At 35.0% G+C, this 18,327-nt stretch overlaps 2 protein-coding genes across 2 annotated transcripts in view; one reads left to right on the top strand and one right to left on the bottom strand.

Moving 5' to 3' along the window:
- The window catches only part of LOC140059445 (uncharacterized), a 146,610-nt gene that overhangs the window by 74,910 nt on the left and 53,373 nt on the right, over window positions 1–18,327 (top strand). The gene's annotated exons all lie outside the window — the stretch shown is intronic.
- Window positions 211–18,311, bottom strand: LOC140058461 (uncharacterized). Its single transcript, XM_072104082.1, has 45 exons — window positions 17,987–18,311; window positions 17,450–17,616; window positions 17,258–17,330; window positions 17,055–17,165; window positions 16,543–16,667; window positions 16,059–16,242; window positions 15,121–15,543; window positions 14,676–14,801; window positions 14,476–14,558; window positions 14,268–14,379; window positions 13,993–14,138; window positions 13,571–13,844; window positions 13,268–13,365; window positions 12,933–13,172; window positions 12,468–12,708; window positions 12,168–12,368; window positions 11,911–12,020; window positions 11,624–11,714; window positions 11,358–11,495; window positions 11,049–11,195; window positions 10,864–10,923; window positions 10,587–10,741; window positions 10,386–10,479; window positions 9,961–10,103; window positions 9,463–9,634; window positions 9,219–9,316; window positions 8,825–9,028; window positions 8,408–8,629; window positions 7,790–7,913; window positions 7,383–7,648; window positions 6,967–7,289; window positions 6,612–6,780; window positions 6,457–6,520; window positions 5,898–6,122; window positions 5,545–5,787; window positions 5,337–5,436; window positions 5,070–5,226; window positions 4,831–4,940; window positions 4,478–4,620; window positions 4,021–4,191; window positions 3,663–3,758; window positions 3,186–3,420; window positions 2,793–2,819; window positions 1,242–1,405; window positions 211–1,061 (listed from the first exon to the last, which is right to left on the bottom strand). Exons 2-45 carry the CDS (start codon window positions 17,590–17,592, stop codon window positions 945–947), a joined length of 6,948 nt encoding a protein of 2,315 aa, XP_071960183.1. The 5' UTR covers window positions 17,593–17,616; window positions 17,987–18,311; the 3' UTR covers window positions 211–944.

Genomic DNA, 18,327 nt, shown 5'->3' with positions numbered 1-18,327 from the left:
CATAAAATATTGTAGTAAATTGGAAACACATATGTTACAAATATATAATAAAAAATATATGCCTATATTTATATTTTTATATTTTATTAATTTGCCAGCTCACGCATTGGGACATTAAATTTATTTTCTGAATAAATGTATATATATTATAAACTTTACAAAATTAGTAAAATTGAGATTTTATTATCTCCATATCACTGTATACTCATTTGTTTTTAATTTACTTATTTCATAGGCAATCACATCAAACTGATTATTATGTATAATTTGTATTTCATCATAATTCATTTATATTATGTTACAGAAATATAAAATTTCATAAATCATGATTACAAGTAGCCTTGTATAATACATTTAATTTAACAAAAACATAGCTATACACCATGAAAAAATAATATACAATACTATTACTATGGTGGGAAAATTATATGAAAGACAAAATAAATTGGTTTTAATGTATTTATTTACAATTTATTTGTGTAATTAGGTAGAAAAATGTGTCTTGAAAATAATATATTATTTGTTTTATTAAAGAAATTAGTGAAAACCAGTTCTGTCCATGGAGGTTTACCTCCATGTTCTGTCATATTCATTGTAAGCATACTCCATGTTCTGTCATTCTCATTGTAAGCATACTCCATGTTCACATCAACAGTGTGACTTATGAATAATTTGGCACAATAAGGTATAGAAAGGTCAAGTGACTAAAAACAATCTTCATGGCTGAAGGGGGAGGAGGTGAGAAGGGAGGGAGGAGGAAAAGAGAGGATACAGATGCCTTCTAGAAAATTATCGTCCCGTAGATGGACGAGAATTCCTTTCTGATGAGATAGACAATACAACACCCTGCACTGACATCAAACAAAAGGTTAACTTTAAATAAGCTAACATAGTTTTGCGCCGACTTGGCTATTCATTAGTACCTTCAAACATCCCTTTTCTTTCTACTTTTTCTGGTACTGTTGTTCCCAGGCCTGCAGCTGCATTATGGTCTGATGGTGATCTGGCTGTAGTGTGGTTAACAACTGCTCCGCAATTCGGTTCCTAAGCTTACTGCCAACCTGAAAAAAAAAAAGAGGAAACGTTACAACTGTCACGCCTGGAGTGAACAACACCAACAAGGTCATGGAGACCTCATTGGTCAGATAAAAACACAATGCCCTACTTTGCTTTGATTCTTGACGGGGCCGGGCAGGTGGTAAGAACTCTATCACATTATTTTCAAACCTGATTCAACTTACAGTTTGAGGTCGCTGTGTGGCACGAGTGTTGTCTTTATTCTGCGATGACCAAGGGTCAGGGGTTATTGACCTTTGCTGGTAGTTGGGTGGGAAGTTGTTGGTTGGGTGTGGGCTTGGTGAAGGCTTGCCTCTTGACCGCTTGTCCGAGGATTTTGATCGCATGGCTGAAGAAAAAATATCAAGAAATATTAAAAAATGACCTATATTGCAACAACACTATACTAATGTTTTATTAATTCATATCTACGAGATGTGTTCATTTAGACCCTGTACAAGCTCACTGCAGGCACACACACTAGTCTCTTGTGTAGGTAGATAAAAATCGAACTATTATGATCAATCAATCAATAAACCAATAAATAAAAGCAAGACGTATAACATAATGATCACAGCAAAAAAACCACAAAAACCAGTGAATACAGTAGAAGCTTGAGAGAGAACTAAATATATGTTATGATTGATACAGTGAACAGTGATTGAGGTGCAGAATAGATAGGCTAAATGATGGTGAATTTTAACACGGTATTGTCATCTCTAAAGCTCTGTCTAGACTATAAAACTAGACAAAAAAGTGTGCAAATATGGTATTGATATAACATCACATTTTTTTTTGTCATAAAGTTTGATAGTTTGATAGTTTCACTTGATAGTGTATTGAACTTCCTGGGGTCTTTCTCGAGACAAGGAACTTGATTTCTTTTAGAGAAGACCCCAAATGATGGCTTATTACCTTGTTTCATTTAAATAATGTACACACCTATATATTACACTGTAAAATAATATGCCATTGTTGAACAAATAAATGTTTTTTGAACTTGGAACTAGTGTAGACAGAGCTTAAGGGTACTGAGAGTACCAGAGTTCCTCTGGGGCACAACTATTTAAAATCCAACAATGTTCATATTTTTTTGTAGAGCCTAGACACCAGTTGAATCACCTTGTTAAGAATCATTAATATATACAACACCAACACAGTATAAATATAACAACAAACAATGATATATATTGTATTACTAAAAGAACAACACATAATGCCATTATTTTGACAAAGGGCACCCCTTGAAAGAAAATTGAACAGCTTAGGCAAACCAACCAATCAGCTTTCACACAGAGATCATGTTCACATTTTCTTTTCAATTCTAAAAATGTATTTACATAATATTTGACTTGTACTAAAAATACTCAAAAACTGTTCAAAAGTTTAAAAGTTTAGGCCTAGGCTAATGTTAGCTAACGATCCCATAATGGCATAATTGCGTCACTCTTTAATGATAAAATAACATGAAATAGATATTTAGTGTGTAAGGTATTAGTAAATTAATAAAGTTTTCAAATGAAATCTCAGAATTACTACTGAAAATGAATGAACAAAGAATGGTTTGTTTACACCTAACAACTATTGTCATGGTTATGACTGTTTACATTGTAACTATGCATAGAATACAATTTGTTTCTGAGAGTTCAAAAAACAAATGCATGACAGTTGTATGTTTAGGTAAAACACTTTGAAATGATGAGTTTAACAACACCCTTGTTAGTGTGTACACTTACGAGGTAACTTTGATGAATTCATAATGCCTGGATTAAGGGTTAAAAAGATTACATTTAAAAGAAAAATACATGCATTTTGTTTCTAAGTACATTTATTTCATGCTCAAATTATACTAGGCTAATCTAGAATCTGTTTTGGTAAATTTAAACAAATTATTATTTTTTTATTTCATGCAGTAAGACATTTTTAATTCATGCATAAAATAAAATTGGTTTAATAATAAAAATTGCCTTAAATTGAGTAATTTTTAAAACTAAAACTGATGTTATTTTGAGATACAATATTCTATTGAGATGCAGTTAAAACCCATCTATAATTTAAAATTTTTAACTCACAGTATAGCACTATAAAATTAACTGAGTTTATGAACTGAATGGTTTTATACTACTTACTCATGGACGTGTATGGTCTGCTGATGTCTTGTTCATAGTCGTACACTTGGGTTTGAAGTTCGTCCACTCTAGAGAACGCGTCCAACTTCAATGTCCTTTCATGTTCCAATTGATGTCGCATCTGGTTGACATCCCTCTTGGACTTCTCCTGATACATCTGGTTCAGTCTCATACTCCTTGTAAAGTCGTCTGTCAGTGCTTTCAATTTTTCTTCCTTCACATCTGCTTCATAAATCTTTATACAGAAATGAACAATATTTATGAAGTTTTAAGAAAAAATAGAAATGGCAAATATCTATCCTTGAACTTTTACTATTTAACGTTTCTCATAGAACACAATAGTACTCTGTCACACGACTTTGCGTCCACACTAAAAAGTAGTATGTATTGAAAGTTTAAATTTCAACACCAGAGCCCACCTTTATGCTGTTAGTAAGACAGCAGAAGCCAATTAAAGTTGAGTTTAAAATAACTTACCAATTTTGACATGTTTGCAGCTTTGGCAACTTCCAGTTGCTTTGCATTCCTGGCGTCTTGCTCTTCTTTGTGCTTCTTCTCTTTCTTTATCTGCAACTGTTAAAAGAAAAGAAAAAATATAAATAAAAACAACACTCAACAAAATAAGTTTTTACTTAGTTGGTAAATAAAAGACAAATCACGCTACAGGTAGGTAACATGGCACTCACGGCCATAAAAAAAGAGAATATCAAAAGAAGCTTTGAAATTCTCTTTTCTCTACCCTTAATTTGGAATAGTTCGAAAATATCTTCTGAGATGGATCTCATGAAATATGGATTCTTCAAACAAGGCAGTTACAAAACATTTAAAACATTACTTCTCTATCAATTTGTTTCTGAATCGTTTCACGGTCTCTCTCAGATGTACTGAGAGCCTTCTTCAAAGAAACAAGCTGTTGTCTTAGGAGGATCACTTCCTCTTCTGCCATCAATTTGATCTCCAAGTAGTCTCTCTTGCACTGGTTTGCTTCTCCCTTCAATCCAGCAATCTACGAACCATTTAAAATTACAAGCATGGTTGTTTAAAGTTACATAGGTAGCTCTCTTCTTTGTTAAAAATCAAGAAGAGAATCAAATACTGAAACCATAGTTGTGATAGCTTACTTAAATAAATATGCCCAGATTTGTGCTGTTTCATAATTGTTTGGACCATGTAGCAAACTTCTGCTTTCGCCTCAAAAGCAAAGTTGTGATAGCTTACTAAACAACCACAATAGCAATAACAAGAACCTATTAACAACCCAAATTGTAATTGAAACATACTAAATGACTAACCTCTTTCATATATTTAGATCTCATCTTAGTAAGCCTCCAGCCATTGACGGCTCTCAGCTTACGAAGCATTTTGTTCAACTGGTCGTTTTCATGACGCATCATACGTAACTCTTCTGCCTTCGCCAACTTGTGTTGCAACACATCTAAAAAGTAACAAAGAGGAAGCATTTTATTTTACTATAAACTACATAAATAAAAAAATAATTAAACAAAATATGTAACAGACCTAATACATTGGTTCTCAAGAAACAGGAACACCACCAAGCCATCCTGCACAAAGGCAGCGTTAATACAGTCTTCTAAACATGGATCTCAAGTTTAAACAGTGAAAAATGAAACAAATCTGATCTTACCGTCTGCTTTGACGTTATCATGTTTGATGGTTTTCAGTTTGCTCATCGCCATAACCGCTTCTCTTCGAACATCACCAACTGTTGTGAACACCTGGTCATACAGGTGGGTCCTATTGAAATCAGAAAAAAAGATATAAATGTTATGCAAATTAGGAATCTAAATCCAGTGACACTTGACAAGAAGATATTGTGGGATTGCCAAACAATCATCATTGATCCACTAAAGTCGAACTTCTTACCTGAATTCGTCCAGCTTTTCCTTAAGTCCAAATGCGACAGTGAACAAGTTATGAACGAGGGCGTTATATTCATCCTGAATACGTCGTCGCAACTCCCGTTCCTTCTCCGAAGACTCTTCTCGCATTTCAGCTATCTTAGCTCGTAGTGAAGTCACTTCTGTATTTTATAAACAAATTTTAATGATAAACGTCAAAGAGATATTTTATGACTAAAAGCACTCATACATAATATTTAGAAACTAATAAAATAAAATAAACAAGTTTTACCAAGTATTAGGTCATGGCTTTTATCAGCCAACTTGCATTGCACGTCAACTAGAGTAGACTCACTAAGTCCAGACGCTGATTCTACTGCATGCTTGATTTCCTACATTAAATAAATAATGAAAAAATTGCGCAAGTTAGCAAATGCTAGAAGTTTTAAATTGCTGGTTCTATATTTATATTAAAACGATTATGTTTAATGAGGGCGTACCTGTTGCCGTTTGTAGATAACCTGATGCTGCTGACGAAGAATGTTCTCGTAAAACATTGAGTAGTTGTCGTAATTACTTCGTTCTCTCGTCATTACCATGGAAGCAAGTTGAGACAGGGCGCTGTTGAGGTTGTCGGCTGATATAACAAACTCTTCTCCTTTCCTCTGACCGCTGCTAAGCAGGAGTCTGGTGAAGTCTTCAGCAATGTGCGGTTGAGAAATTGTTAGTCTTTGATTAATTACCTGAAAATTAAAATATAATATTTACAAAATAAAGAAACATTTTAAATAAAAATGTAAAAAATATATATAAATGTTATAAACCACTTAAAAATATATACAGTATATCTTACTGGTTTTTTCCATAAGTCTATAGGCAAATTCCCTTCCTCACGCCCTCGTTCAGCAACTACCAACGCATGTTCCCGAGCTACTTTTTGTCTTAGTTCGTAGACCATGTGGTTCTCAAAGTTGTCAAGAAGCTTAACAAGCTGTTTAGCGCGAATTTCCATAGCAGAAGCGCCTTTAGGTGTAACAATGGGCTCATTGTCAGACACCAGTCCATCATAATTATCTGCCTAATTAAAACAAAATAAAAATGTTCAGATATTGGTAATCTAAGTCCATATTAAACGTTATATTAGAAAGCTTGTATTAATTTTGCAACCTGTAAAAGGTGAAATAACAACACTTTCAAAGTTATATATAAATAATAAAAACAATAATATTATAATATGCAAATTGCATTCGTATATAGTGCTTATAAACAAGCTCTTAGAGTGGAATACTGTAGATAGCAACACTTTGAAATACTATTCTTCTGCCACTGGGGTCTTGTCATGTCATGTCGCTGGTAACCACGTACAATCATTTCTGTTTGCTATTCACAAATATAAACTACTATTATTTTACCTGTCCATATTTTCTTGCAATGCTTTTAATAGTTGGATACAGGATATCTGTCTTGTACATTTTACTGGAAAAAAAAAAGTTAAATATGTTACTAATACAAATACTGTACTTAAAATAATAAAAGTAAAGAATTAAAGATTTATTGATCTTATTACCAAAATTGTCTGTAAACCCTGGCTGATCCTACTGTCTCCACATGTAGCTTTCTTCTTCCCCATTCTTCTTTGAATACTTCCAGTCTCTTCCAAAGCAACAGGAAGTTCCTCAACAAGGCGTAAGCCTCCATTGGTTGAATGGTACGTGAAAGAGGCCCTTTGTTTTGGTCTGCAAAATAAAATGAAGACTTTAAGTTAATTGATTCCTATTATATGATTGATACCCTATCTAATTATCATGCCCTTTATACAAGTAGTGTTTTACTCAATACACAATCAACCAAAAAACAATACTGTATCAATTAGTCATTGATTTTAACAAAAATCAGTTAAATTCTTCACACCATTAACTTACATTTTTCTTTCTCCATTTCATCCTCTTCATCTTTCTTGGCACTTGTCGGTCTGGATGTCGGTCTACTGCTGACCGCACTCCGGGGACGAGAGCGTGATTGCTTCGTTGGTCCTGCAAGATTTTGGTCTTCAGAATCACTATCATCAGCCACCATGCTGATGTCTTCGTGACCACTCTGCAATACATCTTCCATCAGGAGAGATACACCCAGTATCTCTCCATTAGACACATGTCGATCTACATCTTTGAGACTTGCCAAACACAACTGCATCTGACTTTTGATCTGGTGCCATTGCCAAAACTGAAGATGGAAAGGACCTCCTCTGAAATACAATTCATCAATATTAAATTTATACAAAAGAAATTCAAAACAAGAAATTCAGACTATTGTACTGATTTTTATTAAAATGACTGACCTTCCGAGAAATGACCTCCAAGGAAATAAAACTTTAGCCTCCACATCTCTAGGCTCCATTGGTTCAGGCACTGGAAGGTACATGCTGTTCACAGTTGGTAGCTGTATGTTGCTTAGGTTAGGCAATGCTGAGTAGATATTGTCTGTGACACTTTTGTATCCTGTCATATTAGACGTTGAAAGGAAAGTGTCACGTAAGGAATGCCGAATACTTGTCTCAAACTCCAAAAACATTACTGCTTTTCGTAAAGCCAAGAATTCTGCAACCTAATCAATGGAAAAAAAGAAGAGCATTATACATATATTGCCTGCTTAGAGGTAAAATATAACATTTGACATCCCCGAAGGAATGAAATTTCCTTGAGGGAATATATACTTTAGGCCTAAAATAACATGTTTTTCTCGTACCATGGATGGATTCTTGGGGTCTTCCAAATTGTTGATTTGTTTCTGAATTTCCCGTAGCTCAGCTGAGATACCTTCTGTGCCACCCCAGTCAGCTGACACAAACTCTAGCCTTTGAGAGCCAAGTCTATACAAATAAAGCAATATATTATGCTGTTTAATTGGATTTTACACAGTAATAATTAAAGACACATTTATTGAGGGAAAACCTTTCAGTGGAAAAACAAAGGAAAACTAAGGTCAAACCCTTTTATGAAAACTTCTGTTGGTTCTGTAGGCCTTTATTAGAGTTTCTAACATATAACTCACCTTGCATGTGAACTTCCAAGTTTTGCATGTGCACATCTAGCATATCACTCACCTTGCATGTGAACTTCCAAGTTTTGCATGTGCACATCTAGCATATCACTCACCTTGCATGTGAACTTTAAGTTTTGCATGTGCACATCTAGCATATCACTCACCTTGCATGTGAACTTACAAGTTTTGCATGTGCACATCTAGCATATCACTCACCTTGCATGTGAACTTTAGTTTTGCATGTGCAAATCTAGCATATCACTGTACTCACCTTGCATGTGAACTTTAGTTTTGCATGTGCAAATCTAGCATATCACTCACCTTGCATGTGAACTTCCAAGTTTTGCATGAGCACACAAATATTGAAGAATATCATGAAGTGAAGCCACAATCTTGAGAGTTAGCAGTAACCCGTTGTTGCAAGAGACTTCATCCAGGTTCTTAAACATTAGTAGAACTTCTGAGTGATGTGGTAGAAACCAGATATTCAAAACAGTAGTGCCATCTGATGACAGGAGACGTCTTGGTCTTCGTTTCAATGTCCTGTAATACAAATAATACTGTATTAATAGGCTACTGGGACCGTAGATGAAAGCAAGAGACATGATACCTGTCATCTAAGGTAGTTGGAAGTCATTGGGTTTTTGTTTGTCTATGCTCTGACAAATTATCGTTTTTATTTATTTTTAGTTGAACTGTTTATTACGTAATCTATTTTGAAATTTCAAATGTTCATACCTTGGATCTTCTAACAAGCCTTCTTTGTCATCGAGTTTGGTTTTCTTTTCTCCCGGCATTCCAACCATAAAATGCGAGTTCCGCAGACTTGGAAATCCATCTAGTAAATCTTCAATGGTATTCAAGTATGCAATGATTTGACCCCGCATTGAATACTGAGATATTCGCCGCAGAAATCGATGACAAAAACCACCAATCAGTGTTCTGAAAGACAATGGAGGAAATCATAGTGAGGTCTAAATAGATTTGTGATAGATAGTGTTTTGTACTAGGATGATATACTACCAATAAGCTACTTGAGCAGTACAGAGAAACAATTATATACCGTACGTAGCCTATAAAATACCGATTCTATAAGTTTGCTTGCTTAATTCAGGATAAATTAAAAGATTACCTTTTCAGTTTCTCAACTTCCTCTTGGTTTTTAAGTACAGTACCCATTGAAGACTTCTTGTTCAGATAATTGTTCAACATAACATCGCGAGAAGGAGCCTAAAAAAGAGAAATAAAAATTATAAACGAAAAATTTGACTGTTTAAGGATGCTAAAGTAAAGAGCATTATCTCAATTCTGCTTACGATGCATGCCATGTTTTACGATTCATTTTGCTCTGATAGACTCCACATTTAAGTACTTACCTTTTCCAGTTGTAATGACACAAAAGCCTCTGGCGACCTCCGTCCCCTTCCAATGCTTGTCTTTAGTTTTGCTGCATACATGACAGACTGTGTCACACCCATCACTGATGTATTTGGCACCTTAGGGACTTTCAAGGAAATCTTCTCACTCTTTTCTTCTGGCTCCCTTTCACTGGTGGTAACAACATTTGTACAAATATCAATGTGCCACCAATATGGTACAGTAGTAGTAAGATAATCTAACAACAGGATGCTGAGCTCCAGAGATCAAAGGGATTATCTGTGGCTGTGACACGATCAGTTCTACGTCCCTTAACAGACACTGTGCACCACAGAAAATATGCACATATTACAGTACTGTTGGTATTTGTCGCAGCCAGACATAAGATCAAAGTTCTTATCTTAATTTCAAGTTGTCTTTCGTTTCGGTTTCGGAACAAAACTCAGACAATAGGCAGTGTTGTTACAATATATACCGCAAACTTAAATGCTACTTACGTTTTTGGGTTTTCTTGCAAAATTGCTTCTCTAAAGTATGAGCAAACACTAGCCTGTTGCACGGCACACAAGAGGGCGTTCTTGTGCGCAACCTGAACTGCTAACACAGTCTGTAAGCTTTCCATACCACTGCCTCGAAGTACCTAACAACCGGAATAAAAAAGAGATCATTACTTAAGATCTGTCTACACTATCAAACTAGTTTGACAAAAAAACTGTGTGGTGCCCAAAAAGGTAGTGATATGACATCATCATGTCCATATATGAGCACACCACATTTTTTTTTGTCACAAATTTGTAGTGTAGTTAATATTATGGAAATAACAAAAGAAATACAGAATAATCAGTTTAAAAATATCTGTCAATTAAATGGGAACTACAGATATTTAAACTTCAGAAAAGCTTAGTGTTACTGTTAGTCTTACCTTCAAGTAGCCCTCTCTTGTTCTGAAACTGAAGGAACCAACATGTTTTTCATCAAGTTCATGAATTGCTAGAAATAGTTTTGCAGGAGTATATCTAGTAAAAAATAAACAACATATATTAAAGGTATCCAAGTATAGTTGGAATATTTTAATAATTTTTTCATGATTTGGGAAAATTAAGTTTGGGTGAACATATGATACCTGTCAAGATTGGAGTCATCCTCTTGTAAAGCAGTGATAAACAGTGGTGGCGGTTGGTCGGCATTGTCTTTGAAGTTTGCAAACTCAAACTGGACGCATCTCAAGAACAAGTGACAATCGTCAAAACCAAGCTCATTTGCATGTTGACGATAAAGCTGTAGAGGGCAGCAAGTAAATACCATTTTCACGATTTACTAAAGTATTAGTTTTGGTAAACATTGATCTATAACTACTATACACTTTAACGACTCCTCAATAATTGAAAATTAATACTTACATTGGATAAAACCTCAGTTTCAAATGACGCATCCATCAAACGAAATCGCAATGTAATGGTCTACAAAATGAAAAATATAAATCTATTATAATCTTATGTTACTTCTTTCTTTAAATTACATTCATCAACCTTAACAGGAGTTTTAAATTCTAGGAGTTGGAAAAGAAGATAATTTTAATATTTGCCTCGAGTAAGCGGCTCCACACTTTAAGAATATCCTGCTGTTTTTCTTTCTGACTTCTTCTACCTGCTGTAGCCTCTATTGCATTCAACATCGACTGACCCATTTCACACATAAACAACGGATCCTCCGCAAACACATCTGAGAACACCTGTAAGAATGAAAATAATTTCAATAAAAAAAATTAGTCTTTTTTAAGCTCCTAGGCCTACCATATATCAATCACACTGTCTCTGTGGGCAGGTTCAAGACTGTCTTATATTCAGAGTGGTGTATGTGGTATATGCAAACTTCTGAACAAAACTGTACGCACATCTCGTTGTATTTGATTGGTAAAGCTGGTGCCAATTGGTTCCAACGTTTCCCATTCTTTGTTGGCAATTTCTAGCAATCTCTTCTCCATGTAGATTTGTTCAGTGACCGTCTTTGGCATATGAGCGTTTGTTAGCTCCTACAAAAACAATACTATTATTAGTGTCACTTATTATTTAGTTTAAAACTGCACAATGGAAATACATAGACAAAATGTTCAGATCAAGAAATGACTTGGAGTGGTAAGTAATAACAAAATATACCTACATTGTATGCATACTTGAGAGCTGTTGGAAGCCTACTTGCCAATGCCAAGGAGGGATGGAATTCCAGAAGATATACATGACTAAGTGCTGGCCTAGAAACGAATAAGTTAACAATTATTAGACAGTGAGAGTCATTTTTTCATAATGTTTTAAGCATAACCCATTCTGAGAACTTTTGTAACATGTCTTTTAAATACAGCTATAAATAAATGCTTTGAGTTGAGTTCAGTAACATAGATGAATGCTTGTCATTATGTAAATAATCAAAGGTGTTACTGCAAGATTTACCTGCTAAGATTAATAGCAACTGGCTGTTTTGGTATGATACGATGGGGTAGTCCAAATTCAGTATCACCATCTCTACACACACGTTGAATATACTCTCTCTGATCTTGAATCTAGAAGATAGTAAAGTGGATTTAGTTAGAGCTAGATCATATTATTCCACCCAGAAGAGATGCTAGGCCTCACATTCAGTAAGTATCAACCCTAAACAACTTAATAACAGCCTTCATATTCTCTCTGTTTACTTCATTTAGGCCTACCTGTTTGTCCAGAATAGATTTGATAAGTTTGCAGTTAAGCCTCAACACTATTGTCTCCATTCGGTAATTGCTGATAAAATAATTTGATGAGAAATCCAAGCGAGGGCGTCTGTACATGATGTCGGTGATAGTTTGGGCCAAGGCTCGCTTCTCATGCATGTCAAATACATGTTGGTAGGCTTCTAGATAGCAGTCTAGGAGCTAACCAAAAAGAAGTAATAAAATTAACATAAAAACTAACAAAAAGTAGCAAAACATACATAAATATATTTATAGAGAAAAACTAAAAACAGATAATACCTGTCTCTTGTTTTCAAGATATTCGGCTTCGTTCGTCCACAGGTCAAGTAAAACTGCAAACCGGTCAATTTGTAGATGACCATAGCTGGGTAGATCAACTCCGCCTGAAGCTGCTAATACCGCGTGTTTGACCCTTAACCTGTGAGTCCTCGGAAGCCCAACACCATTTTCTTTTAGTCTTCGTTCTCGATCTTTCTCCAAATAGTGACTAGCTACCAATAACAGGTCATGCTCTAGATTTCTGTATACACATATAAAATATTATTATTATGGTCTGGTGGTAATGTCACCCATCCTCATAAAACAAATGGCAGGTTCAAATCTCATCCTAATCAATTTTATATCCATTGGAAGAAAATATTTTATAGATGATCAGACTCCTTTAGTATATTATATATTTAATGTAAATATTAGTTATATTTATAGAAAAAAAAGGACCAGAATGAAAAATTGTGAAATACTAACTTAAGATCGTTGACTGCTACATCATATATAACATAGTACCCTCTCTGATCCTGTACATGTACTCTGCCTTCATCAATGCTGTAATAATCATCATGATTTTCGATTTCGGAAAATTCCATGAAAGCACTTTCTTGCACCTTAAAATCTGCTGGAGTATAATGTAAGTAGCCATGGTTACCGATTCCAATACTTCCTCCAATCATACCTCCATCTGTGGTAGACACACGGTGATTCTGTTGGCTGAAAAATAAATAATTAATGCATGGTTATCTTTATATCTATTTCTATCACTATCTAAATCTTAGCTTTCAGAATTATAATTATTTATTCATTACCTGGACCTCTTTTGTTGTCCAGCCTCCAGTGATAGTCCACCATCATTAATGGTCAAAGTTCTTTCCACAGACCTGAAGTAATTCAATACACTCAAACACTGCAAAGAAAAGAATCAATGACACAATTGGCAGGAGAAGAACAGACAGAATTTTCTAAGAGAATGCTATGAATATAAGTCAACTAGTATACACTTAAAACTTCATACAGTGTATACACTTTCTTGTCAAACAGACAGAGCTTAAGACTGCAATGGCTTAATTTAAAAACTATGAAGATAAACAACAAAAATAATAGTGTCTCACTGTTCTTTTAAGATCCCGTATCCGTAGGTGCCTAAGGTTCAGGAGAGACAGGTAGCCACCCTGTAGAGAGGTTGGATTTTGACTTCCACTATCATCATCGTCTAGGCCTAGCATCTGCATCGCACTCTGATAGTTGAAATCACCATCGTCATCACCATTCCGTCTATTTGATGAGGATAATGCCGAGGATCTTGAAGATCGACCAGCAAAGTTGACATTGTCTGTTTCTTTTTCGTCAAACTCGGTTACTGTATAATCAACTTCTTTACTGGAACTAAAAAAACACCAACATTTGCATTATAGATAATATAATAATTGTCTTTTGTAGAGTGTAATTTTTCTCTAAAGCGCTACCACCACAATGCTTGAACTACTGTAGGTAGAAATTACATCAAAGTTTGATAGTGTACACAGATCTTTACCCATCATATAGTTTGTGACTGCAGTAGATCTTTCTCCATATTGCATTTGTGTTTTTGCTAGTGCGGTGTGATGTCACAGACACGGGGTTGCATTCTGGGGTATCTTTCACAACTGCTGCATGGCTTTTCAATGCTTCTTGAACTTTCTACATGAAATTTAAAAAAGCAAAGACATTCTAATTCACTTCAATTTAGAAAATAGTCAAATCTAACTAACCAACAACCCTCCCTAAATGTTCTCAACTCTTCTTAAATAATAATGCAAGTTTACTAACCACTGAATCAGAAATTGAAAGAAACTTTGTTTGGGCTTTCAGAAGCTCATCAATGTTGTTTTTCTGACGAAGTTTGGTCATGTTTCTTTCTTGTATAGGTTCCTTTGTTGGCCTGAAACAAATAAAAGTACAGAATAATTGAAATAATTTTGTCTGCCTTCGTACTTATTACCTGTAAAAATATATCTTGTATAAATATTTGCCATACTTCAGTTTAACAAATGACAACCAGTTTGCTTCTTTCTTCAAAGAATGTGAGGACATATCAGCACCCCAGGATTCCTGTCCGATCTGAAATTACAAAAAACAACAATACTATGTTAGGTTCTCTCTCACAATTTAATAGATTGAAAAGATTTTATTAAAATAAAATATATGAATACGAGAGAGTTGTTTTTCTTAACCTACCTCAAATTTATCGTAAGTAGGGAACGTGTTTTGTTTTTCTTGTTTAGCAAAGATAGTCTTGAATCTGCGATTGACGTGAGTAATCAACTCCATCTCATCAGAGGTGCTGTTAATGGAATTCAAATCCTAAAGAAAAAGATACTGTAATGTTTAATAGTAAAGAGATTGCAAGTTGACCTTTATATACAGTTACATTACCTAGAGTAACACATGGTTTCGATGTTGGAACAGATCCCTGGACTTACTGTGTATAAGATCATAGGAAACACTAAAGTATAGGCCTAAAGCTCTGTCTACACTATCAAAGTTTATGTGACAAAAAAAATGGATGTGCCAATATATGGACATGATGATGTCATATAAATACCATATTTGGTCATATCACTACCATGTTTGGTTTGATAGTGTAGAAAAAGCTTCAGGTAGAAAAGAGCTTAAACCATACCATATTAATGCCATAGCAGGTGCACAAGAACTCCAACATAGGTTTTATTGCTGTGAAATCACACTCATGAAAAGGAAGCCTCAATGTGGTTCCGTCAGATGCTGGGCCTCCCCCTGCTGCAGCAGCGGTAGCAATCCCAGCTGCTGTGGGTGGGACTGTGTTTGTCCCTGCTATGAATGATGCCGGTGGGGGTGAGTTAGGTACAGTCATTGAACTTCCAGAGGTCGGCCGGCCTAAGACAGATGCAGGGTTTGATAGACCAGGAGACCGCCTAGAAGAATCAAACCACTTCGATTTAACTTCTAAAACTGAGGTAGAAATTTTGTTTTCATCTTTATCTTGTTTCTCTAGGCTTTGTTCAATGTCTCGTGGAACTGGTGGTATAGTGTCGTGCTTGTGAGCAGAAGGGATGTATTCAAGTACCTGTTAAAATTAAGCGAAATATTCTACAATCAAGTAACAATCTTTTGAAAAATATATCCGCTGATAAGCTAGTTAATAAAGTAAGACAATATAAAACTGAATTTTTAATAATTTTAACATCTTAACTAACTCTGTCTTCTTTGAGACACCTCTATTCAGAGGACACTCCTATAAGAGATAAGGCTAACCCAACAGGGCATCTATCACACATTGTTGGGTCCTAGTAAAGGTTGTTCATAACTGATGGGATATCTATCACTCTATTGCCCAAATGAATCCTCTTCGGCAGTCACAAATATTCAATCATCTTGAAAGAAGTAGCGTACTGTACCTTTAAGAAGTAGCGTACTGTACCTTTAAGAAGTAGCGTACTGTACCTTTAAGAAGTAGCGTACTGTACCTTTAAGAAGTAGCGTACTGTACCTTTAAGAAGTAGCGTACTGTACCTTTAAGAAGTAGCGTACTGTACCTTTAAGAAGTAGTGTACTGTACCTTTAAGAAGTAGCGTACTGTACCTTTAAGTATGAATTGATGGTCTTTGTAGCGTGGAAATGACAGGTAAGCCATCTTGTATAAATCATCATATCCTCTAAGTTGATAGCATTCTTTGCTGTACCTTTACCCAACAAATGCGACTCATGAGCTACGTGCAGTCGTCTGGCACGAGCAATTGCGTCATTGTACTCGGACATTATGTGCCTGAAATGAATTCACAATATAAACTCTTGACCTATTATAAGGTATAATAATAATACAAGTCAAGGAGGGGTTCTATAATCTTTTTTGCACTTGACCTCTGACCAATGTACATGATAACCAGCTATAGTGTTTGTACGTCATACAGATACAGAAGGTTGCAGAGCTTGGGATTTTTCAAAACATCTTTTAAATTGTCTTCTAAATATACAATAACAAGAACATATCAATACATCTATCCATGTGCGATCAATGACTGCACAGTGTTGGAAGATGAGATGATCTATACAATTGTGTACTTACTCTAATCTTTTCTGGTAAATTGGAAACAAAGACTCCAAGACACGAGTATGCTCACAAAAACGTTTCCATCGTAGCATGTGCATATGCTTACACTGCACTAACTGCTGGATTCTATCACAGTAGAACTATATGAAAAAACACAAGAGCTGTGAGAAAATTGATAGGATAGTATTGATAGAAAAACAAGAAGTGAGGATTGTCCCATATTTGGATGTTTTAGTTTCAATTCACCATATATTTAAGGGGCTTTCATACATTTTTAGATCCGTAGCCACCAGTACGGTTGGTAAGGTTTCCAACCTGACCACTTTTTCACAGAGGCCTTTGACAACCAATTTAAACAGAGATTGTTCCCTTTTCTTGCGAAAACCGCACTACTGCATTTCTTGTGGCTACTGTACATCACTGGTTTGGGTATACATTTCTACTGATTTTTTTTTTTTGTATTTTAGGGAGAAGTCTTACCACTCCCCTCCAAAGCAGTTATGGGTGGGGGAGGGGAGGGAGCCTACCTGGTGTAATATAAGTGGAAGACTTTCGTCCGTATATTCCAGTTTGGTACAATTATCCAATTCGTTTTGCATCACACTGGCTTGAACTACCAAAGGTTTACCTTCACTCACCTACAAAAAAAAGATCAAACAAAATTTGTAGATGTTTGGTTGGGATCTGCTTGGTTTTTGTTTATAGTTTTTTCATATAAGCATTTTTTTACCTCCATTGTTCTCTTGATCGTCAACTCTCTTTGTTTCCGAAAGTGTTCAACACTTTGCGGCAGTGGCACCGAGCTATGATAAAAAAACAATACAGATGAAATGTGATGGTACATCACAAAATAACTAGCTTAATTAAAATTTAGCTATTTTGTGAAAAACTAATAAAAATCGCTCATGACACATATATTTACCTTGCCACTCGTGAAGATGGTCCAAAAGCTTCATTTTCTTCAATGTCATTTTTCAAGTCCGTCAATTCATTTTGGAGTTCATCTTCGATGTTCTTAATTCTGTCGCTTCCACCGACTTGATATAAATCAGTGATAGATACCATAGTTGACGCTAATAACTATTCATTCTAAAAAATTATATATTTAAAACATTTGTTTTATAAGTTTAATAACATAATTTCAGTTTTAAAAAATAAAATTTAAAACCTTTTATTGGTAAATTTACTGAATCTGATCAAATCATATTTTAATTGTTTTCTTCATCTTACAATGTATAACATAAAATTAAAAACAATGCCTAGGCCCTGAGGCCTGACACCGCTCTGAAGGCCTCGGGCCGTGGTATGAAGGCCCTGGGCCGTACTACTTTCCACACCAAAACAAAAACAAGGCAGCCTGGCCGACTTCCTTAACTGTCAACTAAGTCCGGCTAAGCCATTCGGTAATTGATTTGGATTTCACTAAAATGAAAATAAAAACAAAACCTGATCAATTTACTTAAATATAAACCATCTTTTTCTTGTTTCTTGCAAATATTTTACGCTGTATACCATCGAGAAAAAAAATTAAGACTCGTACTCAGTTCTGTAAGACGAACTCTGATTTGAGTTGAACTGCTCATGCGCAATTTACACTAGCAACCGACTTAGAAACATTATAGAGGGCGACATAATGAAAAACCCAATGTTCTGGTGTACAAATTGCATTAAAAAACATAAATTGTAGGCCTACTGATCATTAAATACAAAAATAAACTGATTTTTAAATAAGTTTATTTATTGTGTGAATCATCATCACATTATTACAATATTATTACTGTACTCAAGTATTTATAAATT

The sequence above is a fragment of the Antedon mediterranea genome, chromosome 9 (genome assembly GCF_964355755.1).
Source record: "Antedon mediterranea chromosome 9, ecAntMedi1.1, whole genome shotgun sequence".
Lineage (NCBI taxonomy): Eukaryota > Metazoa > Echinodermata > Crinoidea > Comatulida > Antedonidae > Antedon > Antedon mediterranea.
The sequence above is the reverse complement of the archived record's forward strand: the minus strand, read 5'-3'. Positions and strand labels throughout refer to the sequence as shown.

What these genes read in the sequence shown, in the direction of transcription:
- LOC140058461 (XM_072104082.1), bottom strand. Translation starts at nt 17,592, where the DNA reads ATGGTATCTATCACTGATTTATATCAAGTCGGTGGAAGCGACAGAATT. An exon ending in GATGACTCCAATCTTGACAG is followed by an intron (nt 10,480 to 10,586) that starts GTATCATATGTT and finishes ATTTTTTACTAG; the next exon opens with ATATACTCCTGCAAAACTAT. An exon ending in TTATCTACAAACGGCAACAG is followed by an intron (nt 5,437 to 5,544) that starts GTACGCCCTCAT and finishes TATTTAATGTAG; the next exon opens with GAAATCAAGCATGCAGTAGA.